The following is a 19,873-nucleotide window of genomic DNA, read 5'->3' as shown; positions in this document are numbered from 1 at the left end:
AGTTTAGTGACTTAAAAAAAAAACAAGTTCAGACCAAACTAGAGCACCTCAGTTTTGAGCAGTATTATAACACACAAGATGTGTATGCAGTCAAATGGACAATGTTGTTACAACTCCCAACCATCCAGAGACATTTTCATGAAGGCAAAGGCTGCAACAGCCTTTGAAACTATTACAGTAAGTGTCATAAACATGATATAAACTAGTCCTTACACAAAGGCTTTTTCTGCTTACTGTTTGTTACTCTGAACTAAATAAAAGGCATAATTTCAAACTAATTTTTTAAAATTTATTTATTCAATACACAAAACACAATCATAAATGAGCAATCTATAGCAGTAATAAATAATAATAGTTATAATAATAATATAATAATAAACAGCTTAGAGACATTGGTCAGGCCTAGTAGCTGCAAATGATAAAGGGCTCTGTCTACAATCATTACGCTCAGTCATTTGAAATAGTTGGCATCTCTGTGTTTGATGTTTGTAAGTGGAAATAGTTTAATTTTCATCAGTGGTTTCTCAGACATGGTTTTAATCCTTTCCGTCCCAGTGTGCTGCATTTTTCTTGATTTCTAGCATTGCTATTCAATGAAAGTTTGGTACCTTTGTTCATTTCTCTGCATAAAACAGCATTATCAGCTACTTTTCAGTTTTGTCATTACTTCTAAAATATTTTGTGGTAATCCATCCTTGGCATCTTTTCAGTTTCCTAAATGGAATATTTTGGTGGTTCTCTGTGCCTTATCTCTTCTATCTTTTGAACCTTTGATATCATACTCCCTATATCACCTATTGCTTAAGACCTATTTTCTTCAATTGATGTTGGATGTGTTTGCAATTCATGCTTACAGGACTCTTTACTGTTTCACTTATGGTCAGTTGTATCCTAACATGTCTTTGTTCCCCAGACTTCAGCAGCTAGAGGAGGAGGTAAGTCTTTCTCTCTTATCCATCTTGCCTCCATTTCTCATGTTTATCTTCACTTGGATTCAAGTCATCATTTATATTTAGTTCAGGCTCTTGGATGTTATGTTTCATGCACTGAATGGTTTTAAAGCTCATGTCATCATTTTTTTATCCATCTTCCATCTATTTCTCATGTTTTTGGTTGCTTGGACCCAAGCCATCTTTTCTGTCTGGTTTTAGCTTTTTCATGTTATGTTTCATGCACTGAAGGATTTTAGTGTTCATATCACTGTTTATCCATTGGGATCCTAAGATGTCACATGACTTATCCCATGTCACTTTGACAGGTTGGGTTTGTCATTTGGTGCATATTTTTTTCTTTCTGATTTTTTGGAGGAGCAAATACTTGTTTGGGTCCCATTTTATCAAATTAACCATATCTCAGTATCCCTAGTAGCTTTGATTTGTTGCCTGCTGGAGAAGATTGTAGAGATGGTATATTAACCACACCTAACACTTTTATACCTCATTATTTACAATACTTGGCATATGCCTTCTCAGAAGGTTTTCATTTACCCCTATGGCTATTTTCCATGTCTACACTAGTTTGAAGAGAGATGAGTGACTTCATTTCTTTTGTGTGTATTTGTTCTTTTTTTGGGACTCTTTTGCCATTTTCGTATGGATTCCGTTCTGTGGCAGGCATTTTCTGGTCAGGTATACTTATTTCTTAATCTGCACTAGCTACCAGTTGACTGTTAAAAAATTTCCTTATATTAGGGTGTTCTGTTGAGATGTTGTGTTCCATAAGACCACCTTGTATGCTTTCTGGGTGGTAGACAGTTACATGTATAACACAAAAATTAACACACTGCTGGACTGTAACTCATGGACTAGTTTAAGAGGATTTTGTCCATTTATACTGATGTCTAGATTAAATAAATTTGAATCAATTTGCTTTTAAAAATTGGGAACAGGGTTTACCTATTGCACTGTTTCCAGAGCATTGTTCCTTAGGACTACCCAATGTAAGTATCTCCTCATTTTTTCTAGTGGATTGTGAGAGTCCTTATCATTCCAAGTTTCTAGTTGCTAGAGTAGTAGGTAGGGGTTTATTCCTTTTGAGTGATGCTTGAATTCTTTATTCTACTCAAAGAGAAGAGTGTGAAGCTGAGTGACCTCCTGCCAATAACTTTGGATGTTTTTCCCAGATGTATAGCAGGAACAGGACCAGTCTACATTGGAGCCTCATTTCAGTTCTGGTTCAAAGGTAATTTTTCACGCTTTGGTAGTGTTGAGCATGACCCTTCATTTTGGCCCTTCTCTTCATTTCAATGATTGTGGAGGAGGGCCTTTGACTCCTTGTAATTCCATGCAGAAGGCATCAATTCCTGTTTCACTGGTTGACTTACTTTATGTGAATCCTTCTCATAATTCCAGGGGCAGGAGGTGTTGCCATGCACCTCAGGTTGGGGAGATAGGATTAGTTAGTTTGTAATCCCAGGCTTGGTAATATCGGTTTCTTCAGTTTTAGTGAGGCATGACACATCTGATAATTTCAAGTTTGGTGTGTTGCATTTTGCAATTTTTCACTTTGGGGTTAGGGCTTGCCTTCTCTTTGTAATTCTGGTGGCTTTACGTGCAACGTTCTGTTACTTACGGGCTAGGTTTTAAAAGCACCAAATTACTAATCAAGATCAAATACAAAGCAGTTCCCATGCCATAGCCACTTTGTCTTGAATCTTAATTTGGGTCCACAGCATTACAATTCCCATGATGAAAAGTGGGACTTTGTCTGCCTGATTGAGCTCTGAATGAATTTGTGTCCTGCTGATAAGGTTTAAGTCTTACCTCTGTGACCAGTTGGCCTTTACTGCCAAGGAATTAGATTTCATGTTATCTCAGTGAATAATATACCTGTTCCAGAAGTAATGCAGACCTCACTAGTGTGCTATTACCTCATCTCATTTTCACACACCTTTTTTAATTTTTTATGCAGAAGTTTCTTATGTGCATTCTACACCACAGATGTGTTTCTAATAATGTGTACTTTCTGTTGCACTCTTCCTCCCTTTCTCCCTACAATATGAATAATTTTGGGTTTACTTCTTTAGACTGCCTTGTAAAGTAATAACATAGAGCTAATATATGTGCATCTGGTATAGGGGACAAATTGACATAGGTGGATAAAAATCACAAGATTTAAATTGTTATGGACAATACAGTGGGGGTATAAAGACAAGGAAGTGAGTATTGTTGGAAATACGTTTTTGGTATAAAACAGTGTTAACTTTTGGACTTGCCTGTGGCCCACTTTCATGCATGACTCTTTTCTATTTTTTTAGCAGGCCTGAAAACTTATTTATATTTTTAAAAAAAATGTTTGATCTTACTCTAAATAATTTATGTTTAGTACACTTAAAGGTAGTTGACTAATAATGGTTTTTCTCTCTCTCTCTTTTTTTTTTTTCTCAGATGTTTCACTAGGAACTTTACGTGGCCAAAAAGTAGCTGTCAAAATTTTAAAAGACTGCAGTAAAGCTACTCAGAAATTTCTTGGCGAAGCTTCAGTGATGACGTAAGTTGCAGAAAAAGTTGAGTTCTAGTAGACTTTGTCCCAGAATGTCTGGTCCCGACATGGGTCCTGTCATTCAGTATCCAACCTTTTGTGATGATGAGAAAACCCACTTGTATAGAAAATTATATATTTAAAAATGGGTGGTATGGGTAGAGAAAGCACTAGTAGAGGAGCTATCTCTACCCATAGCAGCCCTTTTTAAATATATAATATCCAACCTTCATCTAGTACAGAAAATAAAACCTTGATAATGCTTGCTTCATTTTTAATGTCTCAAAAAAAACCCCAAAAACATTATTGGTGTGTTGAATTTGTGGTGCTGTGAAAAGTGTTTCATTTGCAAAGCCCACCCAGACACGCAATTCCTGATGTGACAGTACCAGAAATTATTGCTTATGTTGGTGAGTACAACCACATTGCAACTGTTAGTCCAATCAAGATTCAGGCAGGGGTTGCTGTCATGGTGACAGACTTTGTAAAAGAGAAAATATCAGACAATGGACATGCATGTAAATAACATCCTGCAGCAGTATGATAATACTGGTAAAGCAAGTTGTTTAAAGGCAGTTGTGCATAACCTAATTATGTTTACATAACCCTATTCTTGTGGTTTTTGATGTTTAAATTTTTAAATCTTGACTTATGTTTTTTTAATATTGACATACAATAAAAATGCTAGCATGTTGTTAACTATTTTATGACCACAAGTACTTATTTATAAGTGTATGTTTTAAATGTATTGAAATTTCATGGGACAAAATCTTCCTAGAACCTAGAAGATATTTTATTAAAACACTAGTATGATTGGGATTTCAATTTGGAAATTTCAAAAAAAGTATTCACATTTATATATTTTTTTCATTTTACTTACAAGTATGTTATATTCCAAAGGTTTAAGTAAAACTGTTGTATCATTCTCTTATTTGCTCTTAAAATAGTTATAAGTAAACTGTAGTCCACATTTCTTTTATGAATTGTATTATTTGTTGAATAAAATATATTTGCTATTGGTAAAGTTAGTAATTTATAGAACTCTGTTGTATAATGTGAGATGAACTTTTTGTTCTTTTTCTCTGTTTGTTTATTCAGATTTCTTTGACTAATTACTAGTGTGTGTAATAGGTATTTTAGATTTGACATTTGGTATCAAGTCTAGAAGAGAATAGACAGCTTGTACAACCTGTTTCGTAAAAAGTCTTGTATAATTTTTATATTCTCTTTGAGAAACATTTCTGAAAGCCAATGAACTTTAACTTCCTGTTACACTTGTTGACCAAATGCAAAATGAAAAGAATATTCTACTATAAAGTAATTATCATAAAAAATAGTTAGGCACATTTATTGACTCATTTGTGTAATGCTGAACATTTTTAAATTAATAAGTGTGATGTACTGCTAAAATTACAACTTAATATATTCTAGTTCAGAATTTTACAGTTTGCCTTAGTTTTTTCTTGGGAAAGCTCAGCTTGTTTTTATGTAAAAGGTGAGAAAATTCATAGAATGGTTCTCTGCAGTTATTACTGAGATTTATTTAAGCCTGTAGTTTATTGAGGTTTGCTGATATGCAATTTTTTTTGTTTTGAATTATTATGTTTGTTTATTTTAACAGAACTTTACAACATGCAAACTTGGTTCAACTTATTGGAGTTGTTTTTGATGGACCGTCTGTCTGCATCATCACAGAATTTATGTCCAAAGGGTCTTTAGTGGATTACTTGCGATCTAGGGGACGTCAGCACGTTTCTAAGAAAGACCAAATAGCATTTGCAACGTAAATTATATTTCATCTGGTTGTATATCTTAACTTTTAATCTCTAATCCAACTGTAGTGTTTGGGGTTACACATAATACACAATTTATTTGTTATTAACCCTATTCTTACTCTAATACTGGAAGAAGAAAGAATATAAAGGAAATAAAAATATGTATATTTTATTGAAAACAGCAAAAAGCACAATGTAGCTTTAATGAAATATGTCTTCATTTTTTTATGCATATAAAAACTATGAATTTTCAAATATGAGTTTCCTTCTAAGAAACTGTTCTCATATTTAATTATATTGACCTTACCACAAACTCATTGATTTTTCAAATTTTATTTACCCTTTATACTATTTTAACATTGACGTGTATCAAACTTTATGGTTGCATGTGTACTGAATGTCTTTATTGAAAAGATTAGTGAATTTCTACATTAATTTTAAGATATGTTTTGTTAGCTGAAGAAAATTTATAAAAAAAACAACAACTCAGTTTGTTAGAATTTTGTTTGCTGTTCACCATTGTTGTAATGGGCTAATTTGAATGGCCTAATTTAGCCTAACTTGAGACAGATGACAATTTTATGAGCTTATACCACCATAAATTTAACTTCTTTCTACATTCCTGAATAGAAAAGAATAGCAGTTTATTTAGACTCTCTGTAGACACTTGAAGACCTTTTTGCTTTATATTGGAAAATTTTTGAAACAGAATTAATTGCTAATTTAATTTCTTTAAATCTATTGCTTTATTCCATATAAAAACTATTTAAACAGTGTTTACTAAAGAATACATACAATTTTTGAGTAATGTTTTAGTTATATGGCTCATTTCATTTTATTAATACTTTTGTAAGTGGAGTTTTGGTAGAAGTGAGTATCTGTTTTTTACATTTCATTTCGTATTTGTTTACAGAATTTTGGTTACTCTACTCTGTGGGAATTTTAATTAAAATTTTTTTTTTTTCCACAAGGGACACCTGTGCTGGAATGGCATATTTAGAATCCAAACATGTGGTACATCGTGACTTAGCTGCAAGAAATGTCCTAATTTCTGAAGAAGGAGTTGCCAAAGTATTACTTATCTTTTATAATTAACTAGAAATAGAGCGTTGCAACTTCAGACATGAAGGGTTTTTATTATAAGATAGAAACTGAAGTTCAAATTAATTTCTTAACTAAATGTTAGAGTTTTATTAGGTGTCTGCATTATAGTGATGATTATTACATTAATATTTGTGAAATACATAGATTATGTTGATAACATTTTTCCACAGCATAATTGGGATGATATTTTGGCATTTTAAGACTGAAGATATTTATTTAAAACTTTCCATTATTTGTTGTTCTTACTGAATTGATTTCAATACATTTGTTGGTAATTATGTTTATACTCATTTAACTTTTCAATGTAGTTTTTAATTACATTTAGAGAAATAGTTTTTGAAATTAAATAGAAAAATAATTAAGGGGCTGAACTTGCTTCAATGATTAGGATACTGTGAAGTTCAGGTTCTGTTGTTCATGGTTTATTACCAGCAAAAAAAACAACAACAAAACGACTCATTCTTTTTTTGAGTTGTGAGTGTGTTATAAAAAGCAGTGATCAAATTCCACTATTCAGTCTGGCAAGAGTATCCCAAATGTTGGCAGTGGATGGTGTTGACTTGTTTTTTTTGTGTCACTTCAAAATTAGGGATGACTAGTGCAAACAGCCCTTGTGTAATTTATGTGAAAATCAACAAGTAAATGTTGGCATAAATAAATCATCTTCTTTGCAGTGTATTTAAATGAAGGTTTACCTAAGAATCATAAAGTTTAATAGTTCTTAAGTATGAAAGTAAATTCTGATTTTGAATGGTTGAGTTGTTATGGAATATATAGGTAGGATGTGATCAAATTAATTGAGATTTTTTTGTATGTTAAACATAGCATCCTGTGATTTTATTAGGTGTTTCCTTGTGAGAAAATCTAATATTTTTGAGTTTCCATTAACCCTATTGACACAGGTTGTGAGTCAAAAGGCCATGTTATCTAGTTTGTTAACTTGCATTCAAAACTTTATTAAACTACTATTTTATGAACTTATTCAATCAATTAGTTATCAAATTGAGTGTTATAATTCAAGTGTTAGTGTGATACATTAGTTAATTTCTTAATTTAAAAGTAAATATTAAAAAATACACTAAAATATTGAATTTTGTGTGTTAAATTTTAATGGGGTACGAGTCAGAGTTTCAGATGTCAGAGGAAATATATCATTATAGTGAGATACAAAAAATGCACACATTTATAGAATAAAATATGTAATACATTTTATTCTCCAACTGATAAGTTGGTATAAAATATGAACATTTTCTAGAAGTTCTTTGTTTCCAAAAGTTTGTTTTGTCTTGGTATTTGTGTTTTATCAACTGAGTTTCTTTTTCTCATTTTACTTTAGCAAAATAAATATGAATAAGTTTATGTACATTTGTGTTTTGAATTCGACGTTAGGAAGTTGTCATTACGTAAGAGGCCTGGCATGGCCAGGTAGTTAAGGCACTTGACTCATAATCTGAGGATTGAAGATTCGAATCTCTGTTGCACCAAACATGCTTGCCTTTCAGGCATGGGGATGTTATAATGTGATGGCCAATCTCACTATTTGTTGGTAAAAGAGTAGCCCAAGTGTTGGTGGTGGGTTGTGATGACTAGCTACCTTCACTCTAGTCTTGTACTGCTAAATTAGGGATGGCTAGTGCAGATAGCCCTCGTATAGCTTTGCACAAAATTCAAAACAAACCAAACCATTACATAAAAAATATGTTTTATCATGTTTTTATTAAAAAGGCACTTTACATATAGTAAAGTCTTGTATATACAGGGTGTTTGGAAAGTCACTGTGCACTTATATATTTATTAACAGACATATTTCAATATAGAATACAAGAGGTAAATATGAATGAAAATTATAAACAATGTTGAAAGTGACCCCCGTTGGCATCAATACAGGCTTGGATCCTTCTTATTTTGTTTCAAAACACTGCTATCAGTTGCTGGCTTGAAATACACTGAAGAGACATATGATTACAAAACTGCACAGTGACTTTCCGAACACCCGGTATTTATAAAACATATTTTTTTTTATAAATTTATATGTCCATTAAGCTATAAGGCTTGTTCTCAGGTGTAATTGTTAATAAAGTAAATACAGCTAAAATTGAATTGAAGTATGTAACTTAGACAAGGAACATCAAAATGCAAAAATGCTTTTGCATTTATTTTATAGTCCATTGTGTAGCTCTGTGCTTAAAGACAAAAAATAAACATAAACATTTAGCATATAATGTATCTCACATAGTATATAACTTGCACATAATTAATGTATATTTTATAATTATTATATAACATAGTTTGTTAATTATAAAGGGAAGTGATTTCATCATGGTAATAAAGCTCCCTTATCATTTAAAAAAGTGAAAAAGACATGCAACTTAAATCAAATTGGTTATTATTATTACTATTCTTAAAAAGAACCTTGAGGTGAACCTATTTCAGATAAACTCTTCAATTGCATAGGAAGAATAGTATTAAAATTGTGTTATTCACATTGGTTTCATAGTGTCATCAAGAAAAGCAAAAATATAGTAATAAATAATTGCAAAGTAAAGTGGTTGCTGTTGGGAACTTGCTTCTTTGTGGTTCATGGATTCAAAAGTTGGGATGGTATCATTCTACCAGAATTGCATACTGACAGATTTGTTGTGATAGGACTCCATAAATGCAGGGAAGGGAGCATATGTTTTTTGTTGCTAAACTTCTCTACTTTGTAAAACAAATCAATTTAGTTTAGTTTAAACGTTGTTTGTGATATTAGTTTATGCAGAACAACTAATTTATACAAGTTATAGCAGGTTTATGAGTCTAGAATATATAAAGAATTTGTTTTTATCTGAACTCTCATCTAATACAAGGCTTGGCATGGACAGGTGGTTAGAGCACTTGTAATCTGAGGGTTGCAGTCTCAAATCTATGTTACATCAAATGCACTCATCCTTACAGCCATAGGGGCATTATAATGTGATGGTCACTCCCACTATTTTTTGGTAAAAGAGTAGCTCAAGAATTGGTGGTGGGTAGTAGTCTTACACTCCTAAATTAGGAATGTCTAGTGCAGATAGCCCTTGTGTAACTTTGTGTGAAAATTCAAAACAAAGAAACAGTCATGAAAAACAAACTATTTGTTATCTTATAGTCATCATTGTTTTAAGTTTATTGGCTTACATATTACAGGTGTCTGATTTTGGTCTTGCAAGGGAGGAATCTTTTAATTTGGAAGGAGGAAAGTTTCCTATCAAATGGACTGCACCAGAAGCTCTGAAATTCAGTGTAAGCTGTAGCAGAACTATTTGTAAAGTAACAAGTATAATATGCCTTAATTACTTAGCTGTGATGTTTAACAAACACAAGTTGGACTGTGAGAGAACTGATTTGATATAGTGTTTTTCAGACACAAAGCTAGTGAAGATGTGTAATTATTTTAAATATGTTGCAAGTTGTATGAATGTTTTTTTTTAAAGTGTCTAAAGTTTGCAATTTGGAGAAAATGTGGGGCATGTTAAATATGTAATAAAATCCTTGAGTTGTACATATTTATAATATTTATTGTATAATACTGTATGCGAATTAGAAAGGGCATTTCTATTCATGAACCTGGGTAGATGTATGGCAGATAGGTGAATGTCTTACATGTACATGTGACATCAGTGCAAACTGTACGATATCTACTCAGTTCCTTAAAGTTTACTTTAGAAGTCATATAAGAGTATAGTTTGGGCTGTGCAGAAATGAAACTTTAATGTCTTTTCTCTCTTATTAGAAATTTTCAAATAAATCTGATATGTGGAGTTTTGGAATTCTTCTGTGGGAAATTTATTCTTTTGGTAGAGTGCCTTACCCAAGAATTGTAAGTCTGTTACTTCTTTTTATTTAGTTCATTATATAGAATCTCAATATTATTTTTATCAATTCTTTCTTAATATGATATTTAATACATTCATTTTAGTATAGTATCTTTTGAAGTAATTATATATATTATTATCCAATCTTTAAATTATCTGTTTGTGTACCATTCACTAATTAGTAATTCTATGTTTTGCTTGTTATGACAGTTTTTATAAAAAATCAAAACATTTGGCAAAATCACTCAGTTTATACATAAAGTGCACAGAAAACCCCATTAGTAATTGGTGGGATTACTTTTAATACTGACAGTATTATTTTTGTGGGATTCATATGTTAATAGGGACCCTGTCACTATCAAAGTTTGATACATAAATAGTTTTGAAAAATGTATTGAAGAAACTAGTGTTTTCCATTCGTAATTTAAGGGTTGAATTATTAAAAGGAAATTTAACTCATTCTTCTTTATGTATTTTATGATTCATTTTGTCACCTTGAATTCAAATATATGTTTTTGGGAGGATTGAGAAATTGATGTATTTGAAGCTTACTTATTCTGTTATTCCTATGTGGAGCAGTTTTCATGCTATATGATTATTTAATTGATAATAATTTCAAATTGTTTTTTTCTGTTGAATTTATCATTACTTTATTTTTATTTCTAACTAATTAAGGTTTTTTTGCTAAGATATTTATCACTTACATTGTACCTTTATTTTAGCCATTGGCTGATGTAGTAAAACATATAGAAAAAGGGTATCGTATGGAAGCTCCTGAGGGTTGCTCTCCAGAGGTTTATGAGATTATGCAACAGTCTTGGGACTTAGATCCAAACAAACGTCCTTCTTTTACAGATATTTTAATGAGACTTGAGCACTTAAGATCCTTGGCATTCTGAATAGTTGGAATGGTTGGTAAGTAAATAATGGGTTTGAGCTGTTATAAAAAGTTTATGATTAGGTTTAGTTTGAGATTGAGTTGTAGTATGCTTTAAAATGTTTAGCTGAAGAATTCATTATTGTACATTATATTCAAATTTCCTTAATTGACAGGATCTTGTGGAAGTTACATCAAATAATGTTTAAGAAACTGACTATGAAGAAATTATTTATAATTTTATGATACAACTGGAACAGAATGGCATTCATTTTGTGGAAGTTAATCCCAAATGAGATTTTGAATTACACTAGTAAACCCTAATTTTATTTTCTTGTTACTACCACTTTTAATAACAATTTTTTAACATTTCTATATTGCCTTGCTGTAACAATACATCAATAAAATTGTTATTAAAACTGTTAGTAAACCCTGATTTTATTTTCTTGTTACTACCACTTTTAATAACAATTTTATTGATGTATTGTTACAGCAAGGCAATATAGAAATGAACATGCATATAACTTATAGAATATAATGAACATATTTGCTAAATAAGTTGTAATGGCCAAAGTAAAGTATTGTATGTTTGTTTTTGAATTTCGCACAAAGCTACTCGAGGGCTATCTGTACTAGCCGTCCCTAATTTAGCAGTGTAAGACTAGAGGGAAGGCAGCTAGTCATCACCACCCACCTCCAACTCTTGGGCTACTCTTTTGCTGTAACAATACATCAATAAAATTGTTATTAAAAGTGGTAGTAACAAGAAAATAAAATTAGGGTTTACTAACAGTTTTATCAAGATAAGTGACAATGTATTAATTCTGTTAAGGTCCAGGATGGATCATAGAATGTTAAAAACTTTGTCAACATTAGGTGGTAAAGTGATGCATCTCTTATAATAATTCTATAGACTAGTAGAATTTATCTACAGTTCAGGTGATAGAATAATAAAAATTATAAATTTAACTGGCAAAATTTTAAAATTTCTGTCAGGATGAGATTACAGAATGCTAAACGTTTTGCTAATATTAAGTGGTAGGATAAAAAAGTCTATTACGATTAAGTGTCTGAGTATTGAATATATCAATTTTAATTGGTGACAGTTTAGATTTGTCAAGATTAGATGTCATGGTACTAGAGATGTCAAGGTTAAGTGTAAGGTATTAGATTTATTAAGGTTAATTTGTGAAAAATGTTAGATATGTCAAGTTTGATATGAGAGTACTAGATATGTAAAAGTTGGGCACCAAGTACTAGATTTATCAAAATTAGGCATTAGAGTACTTGAAATCATATCGAGATTGTGTACTGTAATGTAAACTGGTTGGTTAGTAAAATGGTGATACTAGATGTTTAACTTTCTGGATGTAAGCCTAAAAGTTTGGTTTCATTGAAAATTGAGATATGAGAGATTGAAATCAGTAATTATGAAATCTGGGTGGATTTAAATGGTAGGTTATAAAGAATCTCCAACAATTGCTCCTGTCTGTTACTATTGCATCAGAATAGCCAGCCATATTTTGTGTTTTTTTTTTTTTACTAAGTGGTAAATGATGTTTTTTTAATTTAATTATTTTATTACCTGGCACAAACATATTTTCATAAGCTACCTCCTAATGAGGAGATATGACTCAATTAAAGTAAGAAAAAAATTAAAATGTGTTAATTTTTAACATTTTCTATGAAACTGGTTATAAATAAGCAGGATTGATAAATCTCATGAGTGAAACTTTTGGTCAGAAATTCATTTTGATTCCTCTCTATGTTTTGTTTTTTCACTTAAATATAATTATAACAGCAGTAATTTATGTTTTGCCAGGCTTTTATATTTTCTTCAGAGACAATAACTCTCCTCTACACACACAAATGCTGTTTCTCTTGCTTGTCTACTAATGAGATTTGCTTGCCACTGGCCATGAGTTTACTCCCATCAAAATTAATGTGTTTAATATGAACTTAGCTGGTGCATCATGTTACAGTTGCTCTCCAACAATTATTATCTTGAATTCTTAAGTGATGGTAGCTTCTACCTAGTCCTTCGTGAGTGATGATATTGGCTCTATTTCTGCTATGGCTTCTAGAAGGTTGTCAGATGTTTTGACATAGCAGTCCATGTTCAGTGTGTTGTGGATTACCACATGCTTACTAGGCTTCCTACTCCCATCCCTCTAGTTTACCTTCTTTCTCCTCAGTTTTGAATGGCCTATTGAACAACAAATTTAACATGATTTGCATTGTATACTACTTTATTATTTGAGAAATAATTTTATTCGTTTAATATCTTTCTGAATAATATTCCAGGTATGTACCTCAGAATGGCTGGTATGGGTATTAACACTTTTATTGATAAGGAGAAAACAACATTTCAACCTTCCTGGGTCATCTTCAGGTTTTCTTAACCTGTTAATACCCATACCAGCCATTCTGAGACACATTTTTATTTGAACTGGGTTTCTCGTCATCAAGAATTCCAAATAGGCTCCTTTCATTGTCTTTCTCTTGTGCCATTTAATATTGCCTGTTCTTTACTCAATGAACCCAACTTTTGAGATTGCTTTAGTTGTTTCTTCTTACTTGTAATTAGGGTTTGCCCTGTTTTATTTCTCTAACTCTTCACTCACACCCACACTTTTTGTCTGCTTTTGTCTTAGGTGCCTTATTGTGTACCAAAGTGGTTTCTGAAGAGGTCTGTTTTCTCATTTTTGTCAGCTTAGCTTGTTCCACTTCTATTGCTCTGTCCCTCTTTGCTTAGTTTTCCTGATGTTGGGACTCCTTGGGTCTTGTTAACTTTCTATTTACTGTGCATGCTCCTCCACCTTATGAATGTGGTCACCATCAGGCTCCCTTCTTTTGCTTAGAAGTCCTCAAATGTTTTCATTTCTCCCTGTGAGACCTGCATTGTGGTTGCCCAGCTTCAGTCCTCTTTTTCTTCTCAGTCTATCCCTACCCTTTCTATTTTGTGTTTCACCAGACCTTCCTCATTTTTCAACCTCCCATTACCCAACATATAGTTTATAGCTCTTCTTATCAGTGGCTATCCTGTACCAGACCTTGTGGGTACCCTTCTTTTACATTTTTTCTACAGTTGGTCTCAGTTTTTGAGAACAAATTTTTCATTTTCTTTCTCACAGTTTGTCTCTCCATTTCTTCTCTCTCTGCTCTTTTTCCTATTTCCATTTCTCCTGCCTCTGACCATGTCTCTGTTTTTTTTTACCTAGTCTGCAGTTGGCCAAGTCTGATGTGTTGAATACCTTCCTTATACACCTTTGTTTCTTTGTCCTCCAGATGTTTTTTACATTCCATCCATCAGACTTGGCTAATTCTTAGAAGGTATTTTTTCATACTTCTCTTCTTTTGCAAGAGACTACTTGGTTGGGGTAGCTTATCAAGATATTAAAGTTCTTTCTCATGTCTACTCAGTATTTGGTGCATGTGGGCATTTTCTTTATGTCTTGTTTCAGCATTCTCATCTCTGTCTGTGAGCTGTAGAGTGTCTGGTCACCAGCATTTGTGCTTCTCATTTCTCATCGTACATGAAGGTTTTCTCTGTTTTGGACTCTGGCTTCCCTGGGACCCATCACTCCTTTGGAGCATGTGTGCATGTGCCTACTCCAGTGGATCTTGTGGATTCTTTCTTTCTTAGGTTCCTCAGTTCTTGATTGGACACATTCCCTCTCATCTCCTTAAGGAACTGTCATTTTGATATCTATGCTGTTGTTGCTTTTTACACACACTTCCACAGTGCTTCTATACTCCTCTAGCCAGCCTGGTTTTTTCTTCCACAGATTTCTGCCACTCAGAAGGATAACTGTACCTTTCTCTTATCTTCCTTCCTTCTATCTCTCGTCCCTATGGTCATTAAAAAAACAGACCAGCTCCTGTGTCATGTTTGAGCTATCATTATTATAATTTTTATGGATATTTTTTAGGGTTTCTTCTATTAACTGTTCTCACCCAAAAGTGCTAGACTAGATCTAATAATTTAAAATAACTCTACATTATAATTCCATTATTTAAGTAGTATTTAAAGTTGTTACAAGAATTTAGTGATGATTTTGTTTTTCAGTTTGGAAATAGTGTAAAAAATACTAAAAGCCTGAGTTCTTGAGTCTCAATATTGTGTGTTATGTATATCTTATACACCAACATATTGCTGTATGAATAACTTAGTTGACACATGTGATCTTTTAACAACACAGTTTACTGAGCAATAGGCTACAGATAATGGCTCTGATTGCATTTCAGAGTGTAAGAGCTGTTAAGCTCACCTTCATTATATCTTTTTCCTGAATATTTTCAGTCAATTCATCTTTTCTCTGCTGCCATTCCTGTGAACAGGATCCAGCCAGGTGGCTGATGTTGCCTCCTGGAATATGTTTATTTTCCAGAATCATCATTGAGCCAGGATAACAGAAAGTGTTCAGCTAATCTGCTCTGGCTTTACCAGTTTCTACTTTAAGGTGGGATGTTCTTTAAGACTTTTTGAGGTATCCTTATGGTATACAAATTTTAACAGTTGTTTGATCCAAACTGTATCAAATCCATGGAATATCATGAAAAAAGTTGGCACCAGGAAAGTGATTGCCCAATTTTAAAAGTAGACCTTTATGGCTGGTGATACAGTGAGGGTCTGGGCACTTATCTGGAGAATCCTCAGTGGTTGGGTTTAGCACAATACTTTTGAGAAATAGAGCAGTTATGACACTGTCAGTGTAGTATATGCCACTTCTCACACAGCTAATGTGCTTCAGTGGTTGGGTTTAGCACAATACTTTTGAGAAATAGAGCAGTTGTGATACTATCAATGTTGTATATGCCACTTCTCACACAGCTCATGTGCCCTTTTCCTGCAGTCAGAGTTGGTACAGTAGTGTCAAGGTGAACATATTCAATATGGTCTGACTGTACCCTAATCACACAACTCATACTGGCTTGGTGATTACTTGGTCTCAGTCATTTACTACCCATCCATGTGATACTTCAGGTTCATTTGCCTTTCCTTCCTTTTCATTTTTGACAAAGAGTATCTCTTGGTTGAGACCAAATGTGATCTCCCATAGGTGTGCCCCTAAGGAACCTCTGCCATTGGATGTTACAGTCCACAGACTTTCCCTTTGGGTGCTTTTAGAAGGGAGATCATCTAGGTTTAAGTTTTGCACCAGTCTTTTTCATCATTGGATTTTTACCATTTCTTGGTAGTTAACATTTGCTAATCTTGAAATATATTTCCAGTAGGTACCCACATCTGTACACATTCCAGTTCATCCTTTACACCTATGGTGCACTTATTTCTTGCCTTGTGTAAGAATGAAGTTATCAGAAATGCAAGTGCACAGGGAAAGTTACTATGTATGAAGGTTATTTCACCCTCCTGTTGGTGGAGGGTTACTATTGTGGGATGATGTCATCACATGCCAGTGCAGCTCATTTTAAACATGTATTTATCAGAAATTCATTTTCAGCTTAAGAAAATATTAACTGTAGTTGAAAGAAAAAAAATGTTTCTCACAAAAAATTCTAACTATTTGTTTAGCAGAACTACATTACAGATATAATAAATTAAAAACAAGAATGATTGTTTAACATTATAGTTGCTCGTATTCTTTAATAATTTATTAATGCTTTTGTGGAAGATATAACAAAAGATTTTTTGCAGGTCAAGTTTGTGAAGCAATTCTTCCAAGTTCATTTTTGATTTGTCATGGAAGCAAGTTTCTACTACCAACTAGGCAGTATGTGCCTTATAGAAGTAAAGGAAACACTGATATTTGCCAGTAATATAATAAAAATCCAGAATGTAATACCAAGGCCTTGAATGTGCTGGCAACTTTTGTTACTCCTACTGAAAACACTTTGGACTTTAGTATAAAAAAAGTATGGTTGATCCATTTTTTGTGGTGTATAATTTATTAAGTTAAATTAATTATTTAAACTATCATATGACAGATATTATTCAGCAGTTTTCTTCATTCCTTACCAAAGCTACTTAAGCTGAACTCAAATGTATTTTATATATATGATAGTGCATTTTCCCATTTGCTGTTAATGTTTGAAGCAACCATATTTTTTGTTTTGTTTTAATTGTTTTTGATAATTCCAGAATGTTCATTATTTTGTATTAAGTATAAAAATAATAGGTATAAATGTGTGTGCTGCAGTCTAGAATCAGTTTTAATTTGTTTTGTTAGTGGATCGTATTTTTGTGCTGTATCAGTAAATGCACTTTGTAATGGGCACAAAAGAAATATTTGAACAGACTAGTAACAACAGTTTTCTGAATTAATATAGGAAAGGTGTTAACCAGAATAAACAGTTTATAAAAAAATTGTTTAATAAATATTTAGCATGTGTAAGACAAGCTAAGTTATTTTTATATGAAATTTAATTCTATTAATAGATGAAAGTAGAGTAGTAAAAAAATGACTATTTTGACACTACAATCATTTCCATTAGTTCTTAGTTCTAACAAATTTTTTAATAAAAACTAACAAGAAAGAATGTTGCATCATAATCCCATAAATTACTCTTGACTTTGTATACAAGGCTTTATATTCTGCTTTTTCTCTAAAAGTGTATTACAGTAACACTGAAAATTGAAATTTTGATATTTTGTTTAGAATATCTTACATATTAATGATGTGGTAAGCATTCATTTTTGTTAATAATGTTCTGTCATACATAGCCAAGGTTACTGTGTCCTCACAAATTACAATATGAAATTGTGTATATATTGTAAACTGGCTTTATGCTCTGGTAATTTACATCTAATTTTAATATTTAACTGAAAATTCTTCATTTGAGTATTATCGAAGGCCAGATGTCTAGTATTAGGAAGATTTGTTTGTGAAACTGCTGCATTTGTAATGAAAACTTCAAATATTAAGTAGCTTTAAGATTTTGAGGTTTGTATATACTGGACAAGAAGTTTTGTAAACTGGTTAGCGTGTTCATAACTTGATGTCCCCAGACTGAGAGGTTAGAATAATTCTAAAACAGAGTAGAAGTATGAGGTAAGTGTGATTTTATAATCAGTGCTTAGACTTTTACAAGTATAGTTTTTTTTTCAGGTAGATTAGGGTTAAAGTTTCCTCATAGTAACCTGCTACTAGGGTGTAGAGATTCAGTACATGGTAAAGTTCAGGTATTCTTGGCAGAGATATTGTAATGTATACATTGAAAAATATATGGGAAACTATTTGCTAATGTGTTTGTTTATTGTATTTTACAAGTTTTAATGTTGTGTTAAATGGTTATAAATAAATACAATGATCATTATTTTAAACCGTGACAGCACGTTTGGTTTACTGTAAACCTGTTTAATTGGAAAGTTTAATCTTGTGGTTACTGTGATTAGGTCTTTGTTTTTTTTCTGTCAGTTTTCATAAGAGATTACAACCCTTGATACTGATGATGGTTTCCCACATGTAAAAACTTTCTGTACAAGATAAATATAGTTGGAAGTAGTTTATTTATGTTTACTGTCTTTATTATAGTCTTTGTTCTGTTCTCCTGTGTTTATTATTTTCTGTACTTGGAAAAAAAGTTATGTTATGATACTGTATATAATATGCAAAAAGAAAGTATTTTAACATAAGTTAAAATGTGAATAAATGTGACTATTCAGTTACAGGTCATTAACAATATTGGATTAAAAATGTATATCCTTTCAGTGTTACATTACAGAGATTTTAATAATGTTGTTTTTTTCTCACTGTCTAGCTTTACATAGAAGAGCTGAAAGTAAACTTAATATGCTAGATTGCATAGAAAACATCAGCCCCCCTACTCAACTGTGAAACTAATGATGATACATTTTTATATTAAAGGAAAAAAATAAACATTTTGTGTAAATAAAGCATGCTTATTATTTTCATCTGATCAAAGAAAAAGTTCATTATTTCACTGACAGTTTCAGTTACTATTATAATATATACATTTACAAAATGAGGAATGAGACTTAGCTTCTATTTGGTAGATTTAAACTATTTCAGTGTCTAAATTGACCACCCACCCAATTTGTTTAAAGTGAGCAAAAAACATAGTAGTGTTCAGATTCGTAATAATATTCATAATAAGTTTTGTTACAAAACAGAATGTGCTTCCATTGTATTAACCATCATAAATTTCAAAATTATTTCCAGTTTCATAAGTTCTATTATCATTTTGCAGTTAAGTGGAAAGAATCTGGTCATGATTTGTACTGAATTTATAGGTCTTTGTTACTTTTATGTTTACGATGTATTTTAAGTCAGAAGCTTGTTGTCAAAAATTGAAAAATTTATTTTATTTCAGCTAAATTATATGACACACAGTGAGGTATCTTTATATTTAAATGCATATCAGAAATACTTCAGCATGTTTCACAGAATAAAAGAAGAAATTGTAACCAAATTGTGCCTTACTGCTCTGATGCATAGTCTGCCAAAATGTTCTGAAAAAATGACTATCACAATGCATAAAAAGTCCAGCATGAATTAGTTTTCTTTAGACTTGGAAAACAAAATAGTAGGAAAGACAGAAGTTCATCCATGAACGTATGTTATATTTCATGTCTTTTAAAAGAAAGTTTGAATGATTGGTCAGTAAAAAATGGTGTGTTAAAGTATTGCCTCAGAATTCCATAAAATAACCAATTTGTACATAATTGGTCCAGTCATTGTAATTATGTTTAAATGCTTGTATGCAGTACCTGTTTAAATATTTTGATCATTGGAACACAAGTAAAAGTTGACATAGAGTCAAGTGTTTACTGTTTGTTCTCATAACAAATAATATAAATATGAAGCATCTCAAAGTGG

General features: G+C 32.0%; 1 protein-coding gene across 8 annotated transcripts in view; it reads left to right on the top strand.

Annotated features, from left to right (window-relative positions):
- The window catches only part of LOC143239330 (tyrosine-protein kinase CSK-like), a 47,582-nt gene extending 28,636 nt beyond the window's left edge, over positions 1–18,946 (top strand). For 6 of the 8 annotated variants that reach the window (XM_076480303.1, XM_076480308.1, XM_076480305.1 and 3 more), the window contains exons 7-13: positions 3,387–3,489; positions 5,102–5,263; positions 6,227–6,326; positions 9,528–9,623; positions 10,114–10,200; positions 10,918–11,110; positions 16,732–18,946. In XM_076480303.1, coding sequence (XP_076336418.1) covers positions 3,387–3,489; positions 5,102–5,263; positions 6,227–6,326; positions 9,528–9,623; positions 10,114–10,200; positions 10,918–11,094 — 725 coding nt within the window. In that variant the 3' untranslated portion in view covers positions 11,095–11,110; positions 16,732–18,946. The remainder of the gene's footprint in view (positions 1–3,386; positions 3,490–5,101; positions 5,264–6,226; positions 6,327–9,527; positions 9,624–10,113; positions 10,201–10,917; positions 11,111–16,731) is intronic. The other 2 variants (XR_013021126.1, XM_076480304.1) reach the window with 2 other exon arrangements.
- Positions 18,947–19,873: the final 927 nt, after the last annotated feature.

This window comes from Tachypleus tridentatus, chromosome 13, assembly GCF_004210375.1.
Source record: "Tachypleus tridentatus isolate NWPU-2018 chromosome 13, ASM421037v1, whole genome shotgun sequence".
In the NCBI taxonomy this organism is placed as follows: domain Eukaryota; kingdom Metazoa; phylum Arthropoda; class Merostomata; order Xiphosura; family Limulidae; genus Tachypleus; species Tachypleus tridentatus.
This window is presented reverse-complemented; position numbering and strand designations above follow the sequence as displayed.